The sequence below is a fragment of the Aotus nancymaae genome, unplaced genomic scaffold (assembly GCF_030222135.1).
Source record: "Aotus nancymaae isolate 86718 unplaced genomic scaffold, 86718_ANA_hifiasm-v0.15.2.pri h1tg000029l, whole genome shotgun sequence".
Classification (NCBI taxonomy): domain Eukaryota; kingdom Metazoa; phylum Chordata; class Mammalia; order Primates; family Aotidae; genus Aotus; species Aotus nancymaae.
The window spans coordinates 23,548,102-23,568,452 of NW_026988442.1; the positions used below are offsets into that span (position 1 = coordinate 23,548,102).

A 20,351-nucleotide genomic window follows, 5' to 3' on the forward strand; every position below is an offset into this window, starting at 1 on the left:
ATTCCAGCAGGCAGAGCTAGGATTCAAACCTAGCCCTGTCTTACTTCAAAGTCTGCCTTCTTCACGGAGCCCTGGTTTAACTGCATTTGTGCGAAAGCTGATGAGAGACTGCTGGTTAATCCCTAGTGCCTCGGGCCAGCTTTATCCCAAGAGCATGGAGGCTTGTGGTGGGTGACCTTGACCTTTGGCCTGATGGCTTCAGAAGAGTGGAAAGAAACCAGGGGAGGTTCTTATTTTTTTGTTTTAAATTACAAATGTAATACATGCTTGTGGTAAAGAATAAAAAAAATGAAACAAGAAAGAAAAAAGCAGCAACTGAAAATATCTCCTCCTCCCTAGTGTAACCACTATTAACAGCCTGGTATCTTTTACAGGGCATGTTCAAACATATGCATATACACAGTTACTATTTTTATAAAAATGGAGCCCTGTCCTTGACTTTTTCTCCCAGCCAGTTCCAAGTCAGTACCATATACCTTCCTCATTCCATCGGATGTATTTCAATGTATTCAACCAGACCCTGGCTTTCGACATTTAGCTGTCTCTAATTCTCTCTGTAACAAGCAACATCCCTGGGCACGCATCCATGCACTGAGTACAGGTATTTCTGCAGGATGGATGCTCAGAAGTCTAATTGCTGAATGAAAGGGCGTGTAAGTTTCACACGTTGACAGGTGCTGCCAATTTGCCTTCCGAAGGCTCTTCCAGTGCACCACCCCTCCCAAGGCAGCGTGTGTGAGTGGGGAAGGCTCTTAAGCCACAAATGACGTGGAGCTGCGCTGTATTTAGGGGCTGCCTCCTCTTCTGCTCCCCGAGACCTGGCGTGAAGACCGCCACCAGGAGCTCCGAACACGCAGGCCCAAATTGGAAGAGGAGATGGATTTTGATAAAAGAGGTTAAATAACAGGTTTCTCCATTTCACCTTATACAAACGGGATGGGGGGTGGAGGTGCCGGGCCTCCAGCCAATAGAGGACCAAGAGTTGTCAGGAGGGCTTATAAAGCTTGCTATTTCTGGCATTTTTTCTCTTTCTCTGCTGATTATGCAGCAGACTCGCACAGAGGCTGTCGCGGGCGCGTTCTCTCGCTGCCTGGGCTTCTGTGGAATGAGACTCGGGCTCCTTCTACTTGCAAGACATTGGTGCATTGCAGGTGTGTTTCCGCAGAAGGTAAGCAGCGGGTGCCCGCTGCCCCCTGGGGTGGAGGTGGTCAGGCCGTCACTGCGGGCTGAAGACAGGTGATGTCTGGATCAGGGCAGGCAGGGACTTGGACTGGTACCTGTCACATTCTGGAATGAAGATGCTTTAGAGGGTTCAGGAGACCTGCAGTTGGCAGCTCCTTCTTGGAAAGGAATTCTGGAGGCGGTTGGGGTTGGCTTCTGGAGAGCAGGGTCAGGCTGTGGTCTGGTGCCCAGGAAGCATTCATTCATTCATTCAGCACACCCTGCAGTGGGCCTGGCCAGGTGTGGGTTGGGGATCTGGCTGATTCAGACTGGAAACTGTGGGAGCAGTGATGGGGTTGGCCCACGGCTTGGGAGGAGCCCAGAAGATACCTGGGCTGAAGAGGGAGAGGGGCCTTCCAAGAAGGCAAGAGGGGTGAGGAGAGCTGAGGACGTCATCAGGAACACCTGAGCTGCCTCTTCCACTGGATTTTGGAGTTTGAGGAATCAATAAAAATTCCTCCCCAGATTTGGTGAATGCCAACCTTTCCTTTTGTTAAGTAAGGACATTGAAAAATAACCAGTTGGGATCTTCACACACCATACTTTCGTAGAAGAAATGAATGCAACAAATGAGAAAGGACCTAGTCACAGACTTAAGGGGACACACATGCCCTTAATAGGGAGCAGAGATTTCAAATGCAGAAACCTAATGTGAATGGCCATCCCAGCTGTGCCTGGGAGGCTATCTTGGCGATGGGAGTTGGCTGGGTTGGGGGTGGGGCTTGTTGCTGTTGATGGTGCTGCACCCAGTAGACCAGGAGGCCTGACCTCTTCTGGTGCTCTGATTTATCACAGCCATTGTTGAAATCTGGCTTCCTGCATGTGTGTCTCGGCAACAGAAGCCTCCGGCTCAGGTCCGCTTTCCGTCATTTGGAACATCCTGGGTGAACCGGGAGAGACCAGGAAACACCAGCTTCTGTGCCTCCTGTGATGCTTTCCACCTTCTCTGCTCTGGGCCTGAAAGCCTGCAGGAGGCAGTGGGCCCAAGTCTGCAAGGGAAGGCTGAGGAGCCAGCTGGCCACAGAACGTAGCTATTGAGCACCTACTGTGTACTGGGGTCTGGGTTAGGTACCGCTTACTAATGTCAGCTCAGCCACAAATACAATCTGTGAGCAAACCAGTTCTTTGAGCTTTCCAAGTCTCAGTCTCTTCATAAAATGGGGACGCTGATGCCTACTTTCTTGTGTTGTCATGACAGTGTGTATAAGCATTTACGTGTGTTCATGTGTATATGTACACACACATGCACGTGTGCACATACACACTGCATAACACTTTGCCTGGTATGGTGGAAGGACCTCATTAACCAGGCATGAATGAATGAACAAATGACCCAGGACATCAGCTCAGCTCATGAGGAGGGCGTGGCTCACAGGGGCATGTGTTTTTGTGCATCTGTGTGTATGATCCAGGGAGCTCTCTTCTTGTGCTTGGAGTCAGAGGCTCTGGAATCCATCTGGGGAGCTTAAAGGCAGGGCCACGTCTGTTTCACAGCCCTGGCTGATGGGAATTCTTTATATCTCTGGTCACTTCCATGGGTTCTTGATTGGGAGAGGAGTTCATGGCAGGAACCGACTGGCCATCTTGAAACAGAACTGATCCTTTTAGTGTTAACTCTTCCCCAACAACTTACTGAAGACCACTCATGAGGACTGAGTTGGCAGGGCCCTGGGAAAACAGCCAGCCAGTAAGCCAGTGTTCAGATTGCTCCCTGATCACCTGTTTGCCGAGAGCACCTGGCTGGGAAGGAGGGCATTGGAAGGAAAGGAGTCTTGGAAGGGAGAGAGTGGCTGAGAATTGCACCCCCACACATGCTCCCTGCCCGGAGAACAGAAGCCGAACCCAGCTTTAAGACCCTGTTTTAAGTCATGGCTCTGTTCTTGCTTGCTGTGTGACCTCAGCACAGCAACCTCTCTGAGCCAGAGTTTCCTTGCCTATAAAATGACCGATTATTAGGAGGACTAAGTGGGATAAAATGTATAAAGCACATTGCTGGTGCTCAGTAAATAACAGCGCGTTCTCCTGGGGAGGGAAGAGGCCCTGGAGAGCCTTTGCCTGAAACCAGGGTGTCTGCTGGCCTGCAGGGGCCAAAACACAGCAGGCACCTACCGACTCTTTTTGGGAAGAATAAAGGTGCACAGAAGTGGGAGGCCTGAGTTGCAGGGCTTTTCCTGCCATTAGTAATCGCTATGTGATCCGGGCCAGTTCTATCTTCTTTGGACCCCTGATTCCCTCAGTAGAAGAATCCAGGCTGATGGCCTCAACCCCTCCTCCTCCTCTGTGTTGGAAATTGAGTGTGAGAGCCTCCAGAGCAGGATGAGCTTCATGTTTGAAATGAATCTCCTTTCCTTGGCCGGCGGCATCCCTGATAACTCCCTCTCTTGCTTGCCTTGTGCATGAACAACCCGATAATTAATGAAATTGGGAGCAGGGGCAGGGAGGCAGGTTTCCCGTAGAGGCAGCTGGGGCCCTGTTGGGGCAGCCTCTCTGCCACCCACTGGGAGGCCCAGGGCTGCCCAGGAGCCACCATCTCCGTCTAGCCAGGGGCCTGGCAGATGTTCACACATCTGGACAGTTGCAGAGTGAGTCCTGAAATATCATAGATGGGGATATGGGGCGTGAATGCTCCAGCTTCTCCTGGGCCTGGGAGCCGTTTTCCAGGGAGGGTCTTGGGGACCTCCTGGTGTTGGGGGCTGAGATGAGCCTGGAGAAGGAATTCGGTGGACCTGGATTTGTAGCCTTTACTCTCTTGACTTCTAGCTGTGAGGCTCCAGGCAGCTCACTTAAGCTCCCTGGGTCTTCCTTGCTGTGAAGAGCAATTGAGGACATGGGAGCAGCAGCCCCCTAGTCATGGTGATGTTGGTGGAGACAGGCAGCTTTGATTTGTACATCCTTACCCCAGGGGGCTCATCTGGAAGGAGACAGTTACTCTCAATGGCCCTTTTCTCGATTCACACCCCCCTCCACCCCAATATGCCCCTTCTACTTTGTGCCTGCTTTGTACAGATAACTGTCCACCCCTCGGCTTAGGCCACAGATATGGGATCACCTTTGACCCCTCTCTCTGCCTTACTCCCTGCATCTCACCCACCTGCACATGCCGCTGGCTGCACCTTCAGGGTGCAATGATGTCCCCCTGCTTCACTATTACTATCACCTGGGTGACTGCAGAAGCCTCCTCCCAGGCCTCCCAGGCCTCCCTGCCTCCACCCATCCCCTTTTGTCTGCTCTCCCGGCAGCAGCCAGTGGGATCTCTGAGAACCACCTGATGATGTGTGCAGCCCTCCCTGCTTTGAGCCTTTGGTTGACGTCTTTTGTAATCAGCTGGATCTGTGCTGATGCCTTTAATAAGCCCACCTGAGGGCTGGGCACCTGTCAGATCTCACTTTGCAGTCCACAAGCTAGCTTCTGCTTCCTGCAGAATCACTGTCCCGCTCCCTCCTAAATCCCCTTCCCCACTGACCAAGCTATTGTGCCTCTTAATTTTACCTTCAGACCCCTTTGTCCAGAATGTTTCTTTTACCCTTTGGACTCCTGTTTGTTCTTGCAGGTGTGGTCATGACGTCCACGGCTTTTCAGAAGCCTTCTCTGATTGCCCCCTCAGTCCACCTGCAACTATCTGAGCCAGGAGCCCCTTCCCTGTGCCCACTTCTGTCATTGCCCTCCCCATCAGTGCTGTGATACTCTGGGAGGACATCACCCACGATGATGTATGTTTCTCACATGGACTGCAAGGCCAGACAGCACAGAAATATTAATTTAGGCAGTAAATGCAAAGACCTCCCTGCAAATTAAGGGCCTGCAGATGTAGATAGACTGGAGTAGGATCCTCAGACTGTGGTTTGATTTGGCTGTGTGACCTTGGACAAGCCACCTAGCCTCTCTGAGCTTGGAGGGTCATGAGGATTGACAAGATGATGTGCATAACAAATGTCATCCTCTTTCCCACTTTTTTGGGATAGTAAGTGTTTCCAAAGACATTTGGAATGTTTAACCCCTCACTTTGGCTCTGAGCAGAGCAAACTCAACAACGCACAGAGGAGCCCACCACAGAACCCCAAACAGGGGCAAAAATAGCAGCCGTCGGGGCAACCTGAGATGCAGAAGCCACAGGAAGAAGCCGCAGGCCAAGCGGATGTCAGCTGCTCTGAGGCCCCGCTGAGGTTTCTCGGATGTGCCTAGCTATGCAGCCCTCACGCCTGCCCTCGCTGGCTCCCCGACCACAGCATCAGATAAGGCAGTGGAAAAAGTGCTGGCTTCCTCTCTCTGGGGAGGGGTAATCTCAGTGCCATCTGTGGGGCACACTCCATCCCTAGTTGCCTCTCTGGCCTCCCCTCCCCTTCTCCCCTCCCCGCTGCTTGCTCTGCCTGTCTTTACTGGTCTCTTTGCTGACCGGGTCACACCTGCCAGTGACCCCCATCTTAGGGCCTGTACATGCTCTCCCCAGCACATCTGCTTGGCCCATTCCCTCACTTCCTTCCCGTCTTTGCTCCACTATCACCTCCTCAATGTGGCCCACCTTGACCGCTCCATTTAAACTTGCATACCCTCCATCTCAACGTCCCCGATGCCCCTCACCTGCTCAACTCTGTTCTTTACACATACCATGTAAGTCACTTATTGATTATGTGTATTATTCTCTGTCTCCAGGGGTCTTTGCTGTCTCCCAGGAGCCCAGAATAGAGCCTGGCACAAAGAGGATGGACAGCAAGCATTCTTTTGGCATATGGATGCATGAGTACATGAATAAGAACCAGCCCAGCAATCAGTTCAGACTAGATTTTGCAGTGAGGGGGATTTGTTTCAGGGATCCAGGACCCAGGGATGAGCTTACATTGTCATTGAGGATTTTGGCCTCAGGATTCACCTGCACTGGCCAGAAGCTGCTGCTGAAGTTCAGGGCGACAGCTGTCTGGGGCCAGAGAAGGGTCTGGAAGCCTGTGTTCCTTTCAGGAGGACCCTTGCGGTAGTTAAGAGTTTGGCTTTGGAACCACATTGTTGTAGGTTTGAATCGCAGCTCCACCACTTCCTAGGTACATAGCCTTCACCTCCACCTCTCTGTATTTAAGTTTTCTGCCTTTAAAATAGAGTAGATGATGCTGACCTTGCTTGGGTGGTGATTATGAGGGTTACATGCAACGTAGGTAAAGTGCCTGGCTCATAATAGGTGATCAGCAAATGATCATTGCTATTAAACTCATTATTATGGTTTTTTGTTTTTGTTTTTTTTCCCCAGAGAAAGGGTCTTGCTCTGTCACCCAGGCTGGAGTGCAGTGGCATGATGATAGCTCTGTAGCATTAAACTCCTGGGCTCAAACAATCCTCCCATCTTAGCCTCATGAGTAGCCAGGACTACAGGTGCACACCACCATGCCTGGCTAATTTAAAAAAAAAAAAAAAAAAAAAAAAATATATATATATATATATATATATATATATATATATATATATATATACATACACACACATTTTAGAGACAGGGCCTTGCTCTGCTGCCTAGGCTGGTGCCAAACTCCTGGTCTCCAGCTATCTTCTCGCCCTGGCCTCCCAAAGTTCTGGGATTATACCTGGCCTAAATTTAGCGGAGCATGTTAGGGTTATGCTGCAGTAACAACCCCCTAGATCTCAGTTGTTTATCACGAGGAAGGCTTATTTTTGCTCTTACTACACGTTCCATGACAGTCGGCAGAGAAGTCGGGGTTGGGCTCTGCTCCACGGATCACTCAGGGCTGTAGGATGGTCAGGTCTTGATCATCTGGAACCTTGCTGGTCCTCTAGAGCGAGCCTGCAGATCTCAAGTTGGCTTTTCTATACTTCCACCCAGAGGAGACCCATGTTGTTTCTGCTCATAACTCATTGGCCTAATCTAGACACACGTTTCCAATAAATGGCAAGGGGAGCCGAGGTGTAGCATCCTATGTGCCAGGGAGGAGAGGAGAGCCGGATATTGGAGAGCAGCAGTAAAGTCGACCGCAGCATGCACTTCATTCTCTGCCCTCTCCAGACATATAGAGAAACTGAGACACATTTCGTCAGTACTCTCATGGGACTCACTGTGGGTGGTTGAATAATGACCCCTAAATATAGCCAGGTCCTAATCTTTGAAACCTGTGCATGTGACCTTAAATGGCAAATGGGGCTTTGCCAATGTGGTTAAGGGTCTTGGGAGGGGGCGAGTATCCTGGGTTGTCTGGGTGGGCCCCGTAGAATCACAATGATCCTTATAAATGAGGAGGGGGTACAGAGTCAGGAGAAGGTGATGTGAGGATGGAAGCAGAGGCTGGAGACATGTGCCATGAAGATGGGGGAAGGGGCCACAAGCCAAGGAACATAAGCAGCCTCTAGACGCTGGGAACGGCAAGGAAATGGGTTTTCTCCTAGAGCCTCCAGAGCAACCAGCCCTGATGACGCCTTGGTTTTAGCCCAGTGAGACTGATTTCAGGCTTCTGGCTTTCCAGAACTGTAAGGGAGTAGTTTGTGTTGTTTTCAGCCACCCGTTTATGGTGATTTGTGGCAGCAGCCCTAGGAAACTAACATATCGCCTTCAATCAGAAAATCATTTGAAACCCACTGCATAGAAGCCGCTTCTGTCTGCTCAGACAGAACCGACCCCTCCTTCCTGTTTCTTGTGGCGCCCCTTGCACCTGTCTGTCATCACGTTCATGCATAGGCATGGGTGTCTCTTAACAGTCCTTCCACTCCCAGCCCCCATGCTCCAACATGCACATGCACACACACCCTCAGCTACTCTTTGAGCTTCTCATTGCTCGGGCTGATCGGGGTTGGTGTGCATCCGTGCCGTAGGAACGTAGGGCAGGCTGCTGGCAAGGTCAATGTAAAGAACTTGTCTCTAGGCGAAGGACCCTAGAACAAGCCACGAGTGGCTCAGTTGGTGGGAGAGTAGAGGCCTCATGGGAGATGGTGGGAGGGTGACGGATGGGGCTGGAGAAATCAGCAGGGACCAGGTCAACCAGGACCTTGGGACCAAAAAAAAAGAGGTGGATCTTCGTTTTGAGGACAGAGGGGGCCCTTAGAAGGGTTTTGAGCAGGGGAGCGACTATGGATGACTCATGACTGGGTTCTCCTGGTTTGTGACTAGGTTAGAAGACTGTCTTTGTCCTCCCATCTTCTGGAAGTCAACTCTATGCCAGATACTCCCGAGCTATGCTTTTCATAGGATTTCTCATGCTCCCATTTTATAGATGAGAAAGCTGAGACTCAAGGAATGGAACCTCATGGAATCCATCTTCCACATGGCTAGCTGAGTCATCTTTTAAACTATAAATTAAACCATCTTGCTCCCCTACAAGATCTCCCCAAGGGCTTCCCATTTGGGATAAAATCTGAGTGCCCTAGGACCCCACATCACGTCCTTGCACCACCCCTCTGCCTACTGTGTCCGGCGCGTTATTCCCCCTGCACGTGAGAGCGTCTACTTGCGGACCTCAGGGACTTTGCATTGCTTCTCCCTCCGCCTTAAAGGCTCCCACCCACTACTTATTGCCCGACAGCCTCCTTCCCTCCCTTCAGGGCTCCCTCAGTTAAATTGCTGCCTCTGCAGAGAGACCCTCTGTCTCCGCACTTCCTGTGTTTGCTGCACAGCACTTAGCACAATATGTGACCACGTTTGTGTGTTTGCTTGTTTGTCGCCTGCCTCCTGCGGTGGACTCTGAGGCTTGCAGGGGCTGGGACCGTGTCTACCTTGCTCTTCGTGTGTCCTTGCCCCCAGGATGGGACCTGGCGTGAAGGGGTCACCCAGCGAGCCTCTGCGGAAGGATGAAGGATGGGTCCTGGGTGCAGAGGATGCAGGGAGCTCTGGACCTTTGAAGGTGGCTGGATGCTGCTGGACCTGCCTCAGGACAGACGCCCTGCAGGGGCCAGCTGAGGAGGAGCGCCAGTGGTTTCTCTGGGCACCTGACCAGCCCCATACCTGTTGCACCTGGCTTTGAACCACTCCCTGTGCTGGCCACATTCCCTGTATTGTTAAACGCTCTGCCTGCCATTTCAGCCTCCAGGAGGATCCGCAAGGGTCTAGGCAAGGACGTCAGATCTGGGTTTGGATCCCAGCTCAGCCACGTAACAGCTATGAGACCTGGCACGGTTTCCTTTAACTTTCCGAACCTCAGTTTCCTCCTCTATAAAATGGGCATGGAGAGGGACAGTCTCCTCACACATGAGTCCTGGTGCTTGATTCAGCTTGAAACTGCCTTATCTGCAATCCAAAAAGCCCTGCAATGAAAAGTTGTTTTGTCAATATGCTGCAAACTTGTTTGGCCCCACAATCTGACCTGAGCTAACATGAGGCTCTTTGTAATCTGTACTTACCCGACTTGTGTGAATATTCATATGTTCCGCTGCAGGTGCTGCCTGAGGCTCCACTGAAGCTATGGCAGAATTTGCAGAATTTGCACTTTATTACTTTTCTGAAATTTGAACAAATTCTGAAACAGAACGAGTTCTGGCTGAGAGCTGTGGGTCTGTGTATGTGAGCTGCTGCTGAAAACCCTCCTGGGGCACAAGGTAGCCCATGGGGGCCTCTGGGAGCCATCGCAGAGCCAGAAACCCCTTGTTCCCTCTTGACTGGCTTCTGGTTTCTCGGCAGCCAGCGTATTCATAGCCACCTGGGGTTAAATTAGGTTTTGCGGGTTCAGGGGCAGAGGTTAAAGCTCAGGGCAGGGTGAGTCCAGGTACGCACACATTTCTGATGTGAATTTAAAAGGAGAATTTTTTTTAATGAATCACCAGAAGAAAGAAATCAGAAGGAAGTGTGTGACCAAGGAGAGGAAATTAGGGTTTTCTAACTGCATGAGTCACCCGCTTTCTGACTCCTGGGTGATCCCTTGCCCTTGGCAATTTTCGCTCATCTCTGGCACTCTCAAGGCCGTATTCTACACAACACACTGGGGCTGTTGTGATTTTATTCTGACTCCAAACCTGCCTCTTATTCTAGCCATCAGTATGAATTTCCATTTTTGAATCCCTGCCATGCCGTTTTACTTATTATTGTTTTAGCCAGTGTTTCTGCCCTGCCCAAGTCCTGCTCAGACTCCTGTTTCTCCATCTTAGCACCTGCAACCCATTCTCCACCCAGAAGCCAGAGGCTGGTTTCTGAAGGTAGCTCCTGTTCAGGGCTTCAGTCTCACCTCCCCAGTGTGGCCCTGAAGCTCCGTTGTGATAAGGCCCTGCTTGCCTATCTTATTTTGCACCGCCTTCCTAATCCTTGAGTGGGCCCTTCCCTCCCCTTGGTGAATGCTGTTCGCACTGGCCTCTGCCCTCACCTGGCTGGTTCTGTGCATGCTGTGGGTAGATCTGCCTAGAAGCCACCTCTTCCTTGAAGTCTTTTTACAAGGCCCTTGTGTAGGCCCCATGAACCTGGCTTCCTTTCTACTTATCACCCACCCATGTCCTGATTCCTGGTCCTGTCCCCCTCACTAGACCATGAGCTCCAGGACAAAGACTGTGTGCCCACTGGGTGCAGTGGCTCATGCCTGTAATCAATCCCAGCACTTTGGGAGACTGAGGTGGGCGGATCACCTGAGGTCAGGAGTTCGAGACCAGCCTGGCCAACATGATGAAACCCCGGTCTCTACTAAAAATACAAGAATTAGCTGGGCGTGGTGACGCATGCGTGGAATTCCAGCTACTTGGGAAGCTGAGGCAGGAGAATTTCTTGAACTCTGGAGGCAGAGGTTGCAGTGAGCTGAGATCCCAGCCTGGGTAAGAGTAAGGATATGTCTCAAAAAAAAAAAAAAAAAAAGATTGTGTGTCCTGTATATCACTGTACCATCCCCAGCACTCAGAGTAAAAGGCTGTTTTAAGCCCCCAGGTCCTTGTCCCCTGCCTCTGGCTGGCTGGCTGAGAGTCTGCCATATTGTCTTCCATTAAGCTGGAACCCATTTCCCATGTCAGCAGTGGTGTGAAGTAATCCCAGTTGCATTGCCGGAAGTTTGTTTTATGTGCATTTCCCTACTTGCCATTGAGTCGAGTGTCCCTTTTTTCCCCTCCATATTTGTTTCTTAAGATACCGCCTCTTGTGTGACTTTTGTTTGAATCCCACGCCTTTTTGTCTGTCGGCATCTTGCTTTCTGTTTAATTTGACTGAGCCATTTCTACCTCGTATATATTAACTGTCTTATAGTTGGTGCTGATATTTTCTTAGCCTGATGTCCTTTTCATTTTGACTTTATTATGTTTTCTTCCACAGAAGATATTAATGCATATATATTTGAATCTGTCAATCTCTCTTCCTCTGTGATTGCTTCGAGGGCTGAGGACGTTATCCTGCCTCCACAGATCTGATAAACATTCTGTTCTGTTTTCTGATTGTTTCCCTGTAACATGACTTTTTATGCTTAACTCTTTAATCCGTTTGGAGTGCATTTTGGTGGGTGTCTTGCAGTGGGTATCTAGTTCAATGTTCCTAATAGGGACAGGATAACCCTCTTGTCCCAATTCTGTTTATTAAATAATTGGGTCTTGTCTCTTTGTTTGCAAAAGGGGAGACAAAATAGAGTAGCTGTTATTAGCGTGAGCTTTAGCAGAGTTACGGTTTTGGCTTTGCCACTTTCTGTGTGATCCATGAGCACGTTGCTTAAATTGAGCTTGTTTTTTCCTCTGTAAAACAGGATGATGATATCTCCCTCCTAGGATGGCTGCAAAGACTGAGCAGACGATCGTGTGTAAAGCACATCACATGTTACCTGCATAAAGTAAATGCCCTCCTTAATCTTGATATGTTTCCAGGCCTGGTTGGGTCTAACATTGTACTTTTCCCTTCTGTTTCATTGATTTAGAATTCTTGTTTTGTTATTGCTTTAATTGTGGCTTCATGGAATGTTTTACTCTCTGGCCAGATTGGGCATCCTTCCGTTACTCTTTCTTTAAGAATATTGCTTTAAACACGCACCTGTTTTCTTTAGTGGGTGTTGATTTTCTCTCTCCCGTTCTGTACTGGAGCCCACCTCAGTGACTTGTAGACACCCTTCCTCCTCCTTCCCCAGCACACACACCCGGCTGCCTAGCCTTTGCTCACTCGGGAGCCACTACCTGTCAGGCACGTACCAGCTGTTCTCACCTGGTCTTTCTCCACCTTCGTGCTTTGTCACCCTGGGTGTTGCCATGCAGGTACCCATTTTCCCTATGGACCTGAGCTTCCCTGGGAATTGGTTCTAGGTCCCTAGTGCCCCTCTGTACCCGGCATGTGGCCAGGTACATTGTAGGTGCTGAGGTCAGGGCTTGGGACAGACAGGATGCTTGGGCCTTGACGGTAACTGAGCTAAATCTGGCTGCCTCTGGAGGTGCAGGCTCGGGGACCCAACAATGTGGTGGTTTAACGGTGGGCTATCAGCCCTGGCCTCAGTTTCCCTAGTGGGATTTTGAGAAGCCCGAGGGTTAAAGCTCTCCCAGCCCCAAGGCCTCATTATTTATCTTAAACTGAGTTTAAGATAAATAAACTGCCTTGGAGTATGCCTTGGGGTACAGTTTTCTCTCTGTTTTCTGGTAGAGAAAAGGCCTACTTAGGACAGAGCCCCCGCCCCCAACCACCACTGCCCTCCTGGGTCTCCAGGAAAGAGCCCAGATCTGGGTCAGAGGGGTTCACTAGTCAAGAACAGAGGGGTGGCTCTCTGCCTGGGAAGGCAGCTGAGGTGAAAAGGGAAGCTAGTCTTTCTCTGCACACTGCTAGGTAGCATGCAAAACCCTGCCTGTCCCATTCCCGTTCTCCATGGGAGGAATCTGAGGACCAGAGAGGTGAGATCCCTGCCCACTGCCACGCAGCAGCTAAGCGCAGAGCCTGGACTTGAACCTAGGTCTGCCTGCTTCCAGAGCTGTGCTGCAGCAGCGTTCTTCCAGCTCCCAGTCCAAAGGCCGACGTTGAGACAGCGCTTAAAAATACATCAGCAGTGTTTACAAATACCATATCCTGTGTTATCTGGTACTGACAGAAGGAAGTGAACCTGGCACTTTGTCTGTGTTAGGTTTTGGGGTTAGAGGCATAAATGCCAAGTTCAGATGACCTAGAAAAACCTTTCTAGGTCAAATTACAATTTCAAAGATGTCTTTTCTTCTTCTTTTTGAACTGCTCCACGATCGAACGCTGTCGTTGACATATTTCCCTTCCGACAATACAGGCCCTTTGTGGCAACATTGAGGGCTTGTTTTGTAGTGCTGGGGAGAAAATATCTTCCACATCATCTGCTGCTCATTGTCGCACTCACACGCGTTCCCCCCACACCGCAGTGCCACCCGACGTACGCTCATGCGGTTTTTAGTTAATTGTCTTTGGCAAGAATCAGTTTTGGGACTTGTTCCCAACCGCTTGGATGATAGATAATTGTCAAGTACAAATATTGGCAGCACAGGGCAACCTGAGGCTCTAGACTGCTGACCGCAGCCCAACCTCTGGGGAGAGCCGGGAGCCAGGAGCTGGGCAGCACTGTGTTTTGGGAGGTAACAGGGCAAGACCTGGCAGCAGCACAGCCTCCTCTTAGAATGTAGGCTCTGGAGTTGAACTTCCAGGGTTTGAATCCTCACTCCACCCCTTCCTAACTGTGTGGCCTGGGGCAAGCTATATAACCTCCCTTGACCTCAGTCTCCTTATCTGTAAAATGGGAGCCTCAGTAACTTACCTCCGGGGATTGTCATGAGGATTACGGGAGTGGATGCTTGTCATTCAATGAAGAGTGCCTGGCTCATCTCAGTGCGATGTAACCATTGCATGAGTTTGTTCTAATGAATAAATGATCGTAGCTGTAGTGGATGCTGTCCTGTGTCACTGGGGTCCCTCCTCGGATCCAGCCACACATTCTGTCAGCTGCTTAAGAGTGTTGGCTACTGCCTTTGCCAGGGTCATCAACCGTTGCCCCCAGGCATCCTGGATGAGATGGCCAGCCTGTGTGGGGATACTCGATGCTTAGCTCCCTGCTCAAATTGGGACACCTCTGCTGGGCCATCCAAGCTCCAGAGCTCCCCTTAGGACAAGTGGAGGCCTCCATTGTGACTGCATCACAGTTTGGCTTGTCCCTCTGGCCTGCCCTGCTCCCCCACTCCCCTATAGCACTTCTCAGTACATTTCCTGGCTGTAGATTTCACCCTCAGAGTCTGTGCCAGGGAACCTGCTCTGAAACAACAGGTGGCCATCCAGACGCTGAACGGAATCTGATTGCCATTTTAAAGCACATGCTGATTTCTCTTGGTTGTATTTTTGGAAGCTTTTTGAGGAGTGGCCTTGGGTTCTCCACTACCCCTGTCTCCCAGCCTCTGTGTATGCACCATTTGGGCACCATCGGCGTGTCTTGGTCACCTCCATGGCTCCTGGAGGGTCCTCCTGCTCTTTAGGTGGAAAGAAGGTGGCCTAGCTCCTGGGCAGACCATAAAACTTAAAGCTGATGGAATGGCCCAGGGGCCAGAGAGCATCACCTGTTCAACCCTTCCAGGTACAAATGAGGAAACTGAAGCCTAGAAAGGGGAAGGCCTTTTTTCAAGAACACATGGTGAGCGATGCCTTTCTTTTCAATCTTTGAAAGTGATGGTGTTTCGGGATGTAGTGAACAGGCTGGTCTTAGGAGTCAGACGTGGCTGTTGTGATGTTGTGGCATGTATTAGGGTCTGACACATGTTTTACGGGGTGCCTCCACGGCAGAGGGATGGCCAGACCAGCCCGGGAGTGGGTATCAGCAGTGGCTTCTGGGAGGGGACAGCATGGGAGTTGAATGGGCATGAATGGTGTGGAAGAGAGAAAGCAGGGAGTTTCAAGTGGAGACACAGCCGCTGCAGAGGCCTGGATGAGGCGTGCAGAAGAGTGTGATCTGGGCAGGGGGCTTGAAGGGCAGAAGAGGGGATGGGCACATGATGGGTGGGAGGCAGCCTGGACCATTGGGCTGGCAGGTGGCAGATGCTCAAGTGAATGCTGTGGCCAAGAATTAAAACTTTTCCCCAGTGGAGGGGATGGGACTTGATGGAGAGTGACTTGGGAATAGCCACGCAGAGTCCTTACCTGTCATGGTCCCCACGACCCCTGCACTGCCTGAGCCAGCTGATGCTCAGTCCATGGTTGTGGAATAAATGAATGAATGAATGAGGGAAGGGAAGACGGTGCTGAAGAAGAGGCCTCCGGCTGCACTGTGGCAGGTGGGTGGCAGCAGGGACGAGTCCACAGGCTCTGATGAAACTGGCTCTTGGTTGGGGGTTTTATTCTTCTGAGCTGAAACTGGGGGTCCCTCTCTTCCCTCTGCTCTGTCACAGGAGAGGTCTCTGGGCCCAGCTTTGATGAGACTCTGGGGACTTGGGGAGTGCAGGTGAGACCAGCTGGGAGAATGCAGGTTGGCATCTCCCACAGCAGGGGCCCAGGGAAAGGCCTCCAAGCCGTGAGCCCAATCTGATGAGGCCCTGGCCCTGCCCCTTGGATGGCCTCATCTCACCACACCTTGACCCACTTCCCAGCCCCGCCCCCTCCAGCCCCAGGCAGTGTCTGCAGCCCTTTTTGAACTGTTCCCCCTCACAGCGCCAAATGAAAATGTTTGTTGAAAACAACATGTGCATAATTAAAGCTTAATGAGCGCTTGTCTGTTTGGAATGTGCAATTAGATTTATAATCGGGGATGGGAGAGAGCTCCAAATGGCTTTAAATGGAGCTGAGAGAGAGGGTAATTTTTGCCATAAATCTGCTGTAATGCAGACGGTGTGTGAGTTGCCATTGGCAGTACCAGGGAAGGAAGAAACACAGGCCTGCCAGGCCTCCATGCCATGCTATGCCAGGCGGCTGCCCTGCCCATCAGGCCAGGCCCTCTGGGCAACTGCAGCTGGTGAGTATACTGGGATGGGACTAATTGGTGGTCCTGGGGGCAGATCTGCCTTAGGTTGGAGCTGGAGTTTCTGCCTACAGCCTGTGAGAGCTGTGATCCAACCATCTGTGAGGGGCCGAGGGACTGGTGCTGAGTCCAGCTGCCTGGGTCCCCAGGATCCCAGGAGAGAGATTCCTGCATCATCACCATGCTCACCCCCAGCCTGCAAACTGGCTTCAGGGCAGAGCCCTAGTCTGGGATGTGGCCCTCTGTTTTGTTCTCTCCTGTTTCCCAGTACCCAGAGCAGCACGTAGTAGGGCCTCAGTTAACATTTGTTGGATGAGTGAATGCCTGGTTACCAGACTCTTGCCTTCAACACATCACTCTCCCTGCAAATCCCATTTCTCCCATATCTATCACAGAGAAATGGATTTGGCTATTGCTGATGTCAACTCTTCTGTCTCTGGGGTTCTGGGTTAGGAGCAGATAATGACTAGGACAGCGGCTAGACCAGCACTACCCAGTAGAAATACAATGCAGGCCACATACGTGATTTTCAATTTTCTAATAGCCACGTTCAAAAAAAGTGAAAAGAAACAGGTGACATTAATGTTAATATGTTAACCCAGTATATCCAAAATATTAATATTATTCCAACATGTCATCAATATAAAACTATTGACAAAGTATTTTACACTCCTTTTCATTGTCATTGTCATCATTGCTACTCAGGTGTCTGAGATTCAGCGTGGACTTCACACTGACCCACATCTCATTTTGGACTAGCCATGATTCAAGTGCTCAGAAGCCACATGTGGTGAGCGGCCACCATTCTGGATGGCGCCGGTCTAGAAGGAGCACAGTTAGAGCCAAGAGGGAGGGGGCAGTGATTCCCACTTCCCAGAGGAGCCCAGGTGCCTGGCAGCCCTCATCTGTGGTGCTATAGTGACCACTGCCATTTTCACCCTACCCCTCCATGTCTTTTTTTTTATGATTATACTTTAAGTTCTGGGGTACATGTGCAGAATGTACAGGTTTGCTACATAGGTATACACGTGCCATGGTGGCTTGCTGCATCTATCCCCCCATCATCTACATTAGGTATTTCTCCTAATGTTATCTCTCCCCAATCCCCCAACCCCCTGCCATCTCTCCCCTAGTCCCCCCCACCCCCCGACAGGCCCTGGTGTGTAATGTTCCCCTCCTTGTGTCCATTTATTCTCATTGTTCAACACCCACGTATGAGTGAGAACATGCAGTGTTTGGTTTTCTGTTCCTGTGTCAGTTTGCTGAGAATGATGGTTTCCAGCTTCATCCATGTCCCTGCAAAGGACATGAACTCATCCTTTTTTATGGCTGCATAGTATTCCATGGTGTATAGGTGCCACATAGATGTAGAACTAGAAATACCATTTGACCCAGCAATCCCATTACTGGGTATATAACCAAAGGATTATAAAACATTCAACCATAAAGACACATGCACACTGTTCACAATAGCACTGTTCACGATAGCAAAGACTTGGAACCAACCCAAATGCCCATCAAAGATAGACTGGATAAAGAAAATGTGGCACATATACACCTCGATGTCTTCCATTGACTGAAACAGGTGGTGCCATCCGAGTCAACTATTGTTGGCGGTGGGGACAAGGGTCCTGCAGGGGCCCACCGCACTGGGCTCACTTACAAGGCACACTCCCAGCTCCTGTGGCAGGCTGTGCCCAAGGCATTGGCCCTGCCTTTGATAGTTAAGGCCCCAGGTCCATAGTCATGAGGTCATCTTCTCTGGTTCACGTGGCTTGGACGCAGTGGGGGTGGAAAGCCAGGGCGTACCCTTGGGAGCCAGCAGCCTGGACTTCAGACTGAGCTCCGGCATGTCCTGGCTGTGTGGCCTTAGGCAGATCCCCTGCACTTTCTGGGCCTCCGTTGTAGGGGAGGATTTTATCTGGATTTATCACCAGGCAGAATATGAATGTGCATTGTGCCTGGCAAAGCAGATGCACCAATCAGGAGAAAAACATTTTTGCAGAAAGATTAATATCTGATATTTTGGGAACAAAGCCTGAAAGTCATTGTTGGGAAAATTGGCCCTCACAGTTGGACTTTCTTACAATGACTTTAATTTGCAAATTGTATTTTAAATTACATACAGTGGGCACAGGCATCAAGGATCTTCTCCATGATGAAGACCTCAGAGATTTACACAAAGCCCCACTCGGTTTCTTCATCTACAGGAGAGAGGTAGTTACAGCGACTGGCAGCTTTCTTATGAGGATTCAATAATAAAATGAGAACTAGCTAACAATGATTGAGTGCATTCTCTAGATAGGCAATGTTCTAAGCACTTTCTGTATATTCATTTATTTAATCCAAATGACAGTCATACCCATTTTCCAGATGAGAAAACTGAGAAACGGTAATGTAGTTTTTTAAAAAAACCCAACAGCTTGAAAGCAGCAATCCCAGGATTTGAATGCTGGCACCCAGACCAGGGCCTGTGTTTGTATCCACTGTGCTATCTTGTTTCTCCAAGTGGTGATGGGCCTGGAGTTCGTGTACAGGGCCCGGGTCAGGCTGAGACTGAGGCTTCCCAGGCCATGCTCTATCCCTGTTCCTCTTCCATCTGTACTGGCCTCTCTGCCTGGACCCCTCCCCCAGCGTCTTCCTGACCCCCATGTGTATTTCCCCATGAGACTTCCACGTAAAACCGCACTCTCGGCAGGACCTAGATTGCAGCTGCCTCTCTCTTTAGAGACGTGTCTTATCTGTGCAGAATGAGCATTCTCACGGCCCGATGTGGGGCGGGTGGGAGCAGTGTACGCTGCTTTGATTGTTTCCTCTTTAGATCTCGGTGAGACGCGTCTCTCAGTGCCTGTGACTGACTAGGCTGAGGGCTGTGCATCCCTGCTCTTTGATCTGTGTCTCTGCGTAGACGGGGGAGCAACAGCTTCTACAGAACAGCTACTGCTTTGGTACCTGGGGTCAAGGCCAAGTTTGGACTTCCTGGGTGGCTTTGGACAGGCTCTCAACCACTCCCAGCCTCACCTTGCTCATTGCAACAGTGGGGCTGCTCATGGCAGCCTTGGGATTTCTAGGGGGTTCCGATGAGATGGCTGGGCCCAGCTCTGGGTCAAGGGCTGGTATACAGTAGGTGCTCTTTGGCCAGTGCTCACAGCAGCTTTGATGCCATATTCCCTGCTCCTTGCCGGGTCACCTCCTGTGCTTCCTACATCATGGAGCTTCCAAGTCACTTTTGCAGGATGCTTCTCTTGAAAGACCCTCTGCCTTGCTTCTGTTCCACTTGGCCAACCTTATCCTGGCCCTTGTCACATATGTCAAAGAAGAGGGCATCATTCAATATCAGAAGCAAGAAGCTGAATTCATTGATATACTTTGCAAAGGTGGCCTCCCCAAATCAAGCAAGAGCTGATCTTTGGAGGGATCGGGGAAGCATAGAGTCCTGGGATAGGAGGACTTTCAGAGCGGGAGGTTCTGAGACTGGCTGTCTGTCTCCGTGGTGAACATGTGGCTATTGGGAATAAGACTGTTATTGATTGTTTGACTTTCAGAGGTGGACTGTAAAGCTCTCCATGACCAATGAGGATGAGCTTTAAGCTGGTTTGGGGATTAATTGTTTGCAGCTTGGGACTGAGGTCACAGAATGTCTTTTCCTTTGTAGATTTGGGAATAGGAAGGTTTTGTTCTCCCTCCGTAGCTGTCATCTTCTCCCAAGGACTAGAGGTTCCTTGAAGTCAGGGGCTATGTCATCATTCTGGCATGCCTGGCACCTAGCACGCTGTCTGGCACACAGCAAACACTCACAAGACATCGTTCAATGAACAGTGAGTGTTGCCTCCAAGTCCTTTTTTTTTTTATCTCTTTTCAGTGCCTTTGTGATGATCTATTTGCTTAGATTTCCCAAGGGGCAGTGGCAAAATTCACTTGCAGATCCCCAGTGGCTGGGAGCATATTCCTCGGCACATGATAGGTGCCCAGAGCACGATACAACAAAGGCACTGCCCTCTCGTTTTACCTGGGCACGTTTGAATGAGATCTTAGACCCAGGACCAAGAGTGGGAGCGAATGGGTGGAAGACATGGGAGGGACAGGGTCAAGGTGAAGAGGCTGACCTTGAGCAGGAGGGAGACACTCTTTCAGATTAAAGGAAAGGAAGTTGAGATGAGCATGATGAGCATGATATAAATAACGTGGGGAAGCTTGGGCGAATTGAGGGGACTATCTGATGGCCTTAATTCTTCAGTGATGGAGGAGACAAGGTCATCTGCTAGACTGAGGGAGATGGGGGCTGATAAGGGGATAGGAGCTGATATATAATAACAATGATAA

The 20,351-nt window shown here is 50.4% G+C and overlaps 1 protein-coding gene across 4 annotated transcripts in view; it reads left to right on the top strand.

Annotated features, from left to right (window-relative positions):
• The window catches only part of TOX2 (TOX high mobility group box family member 2), a 163,460-nt gene that overhangs the window by 30,788 nt on the left and 112,321 nt on the right, over window positions 1–20,351 (top strand). Inside the window, exon 1 of one of the 4 annotated variants that reach the window (XM_012467218.2) lies at window positions 1,043–1,168. The exons of the other annotated variants lie outside the window; for them this stretch is intronic. Within the exon in view, the coding sequence (XP_012322641.2) occupies window positions 1,043–1,168 (126 nt within the window). Of the gene's footprint in view, window positions 1–1,042; window positions 1,169–20,351 lie in introns of those variants that run through there. 4 annotated transcript variants of the gene reach the window in all.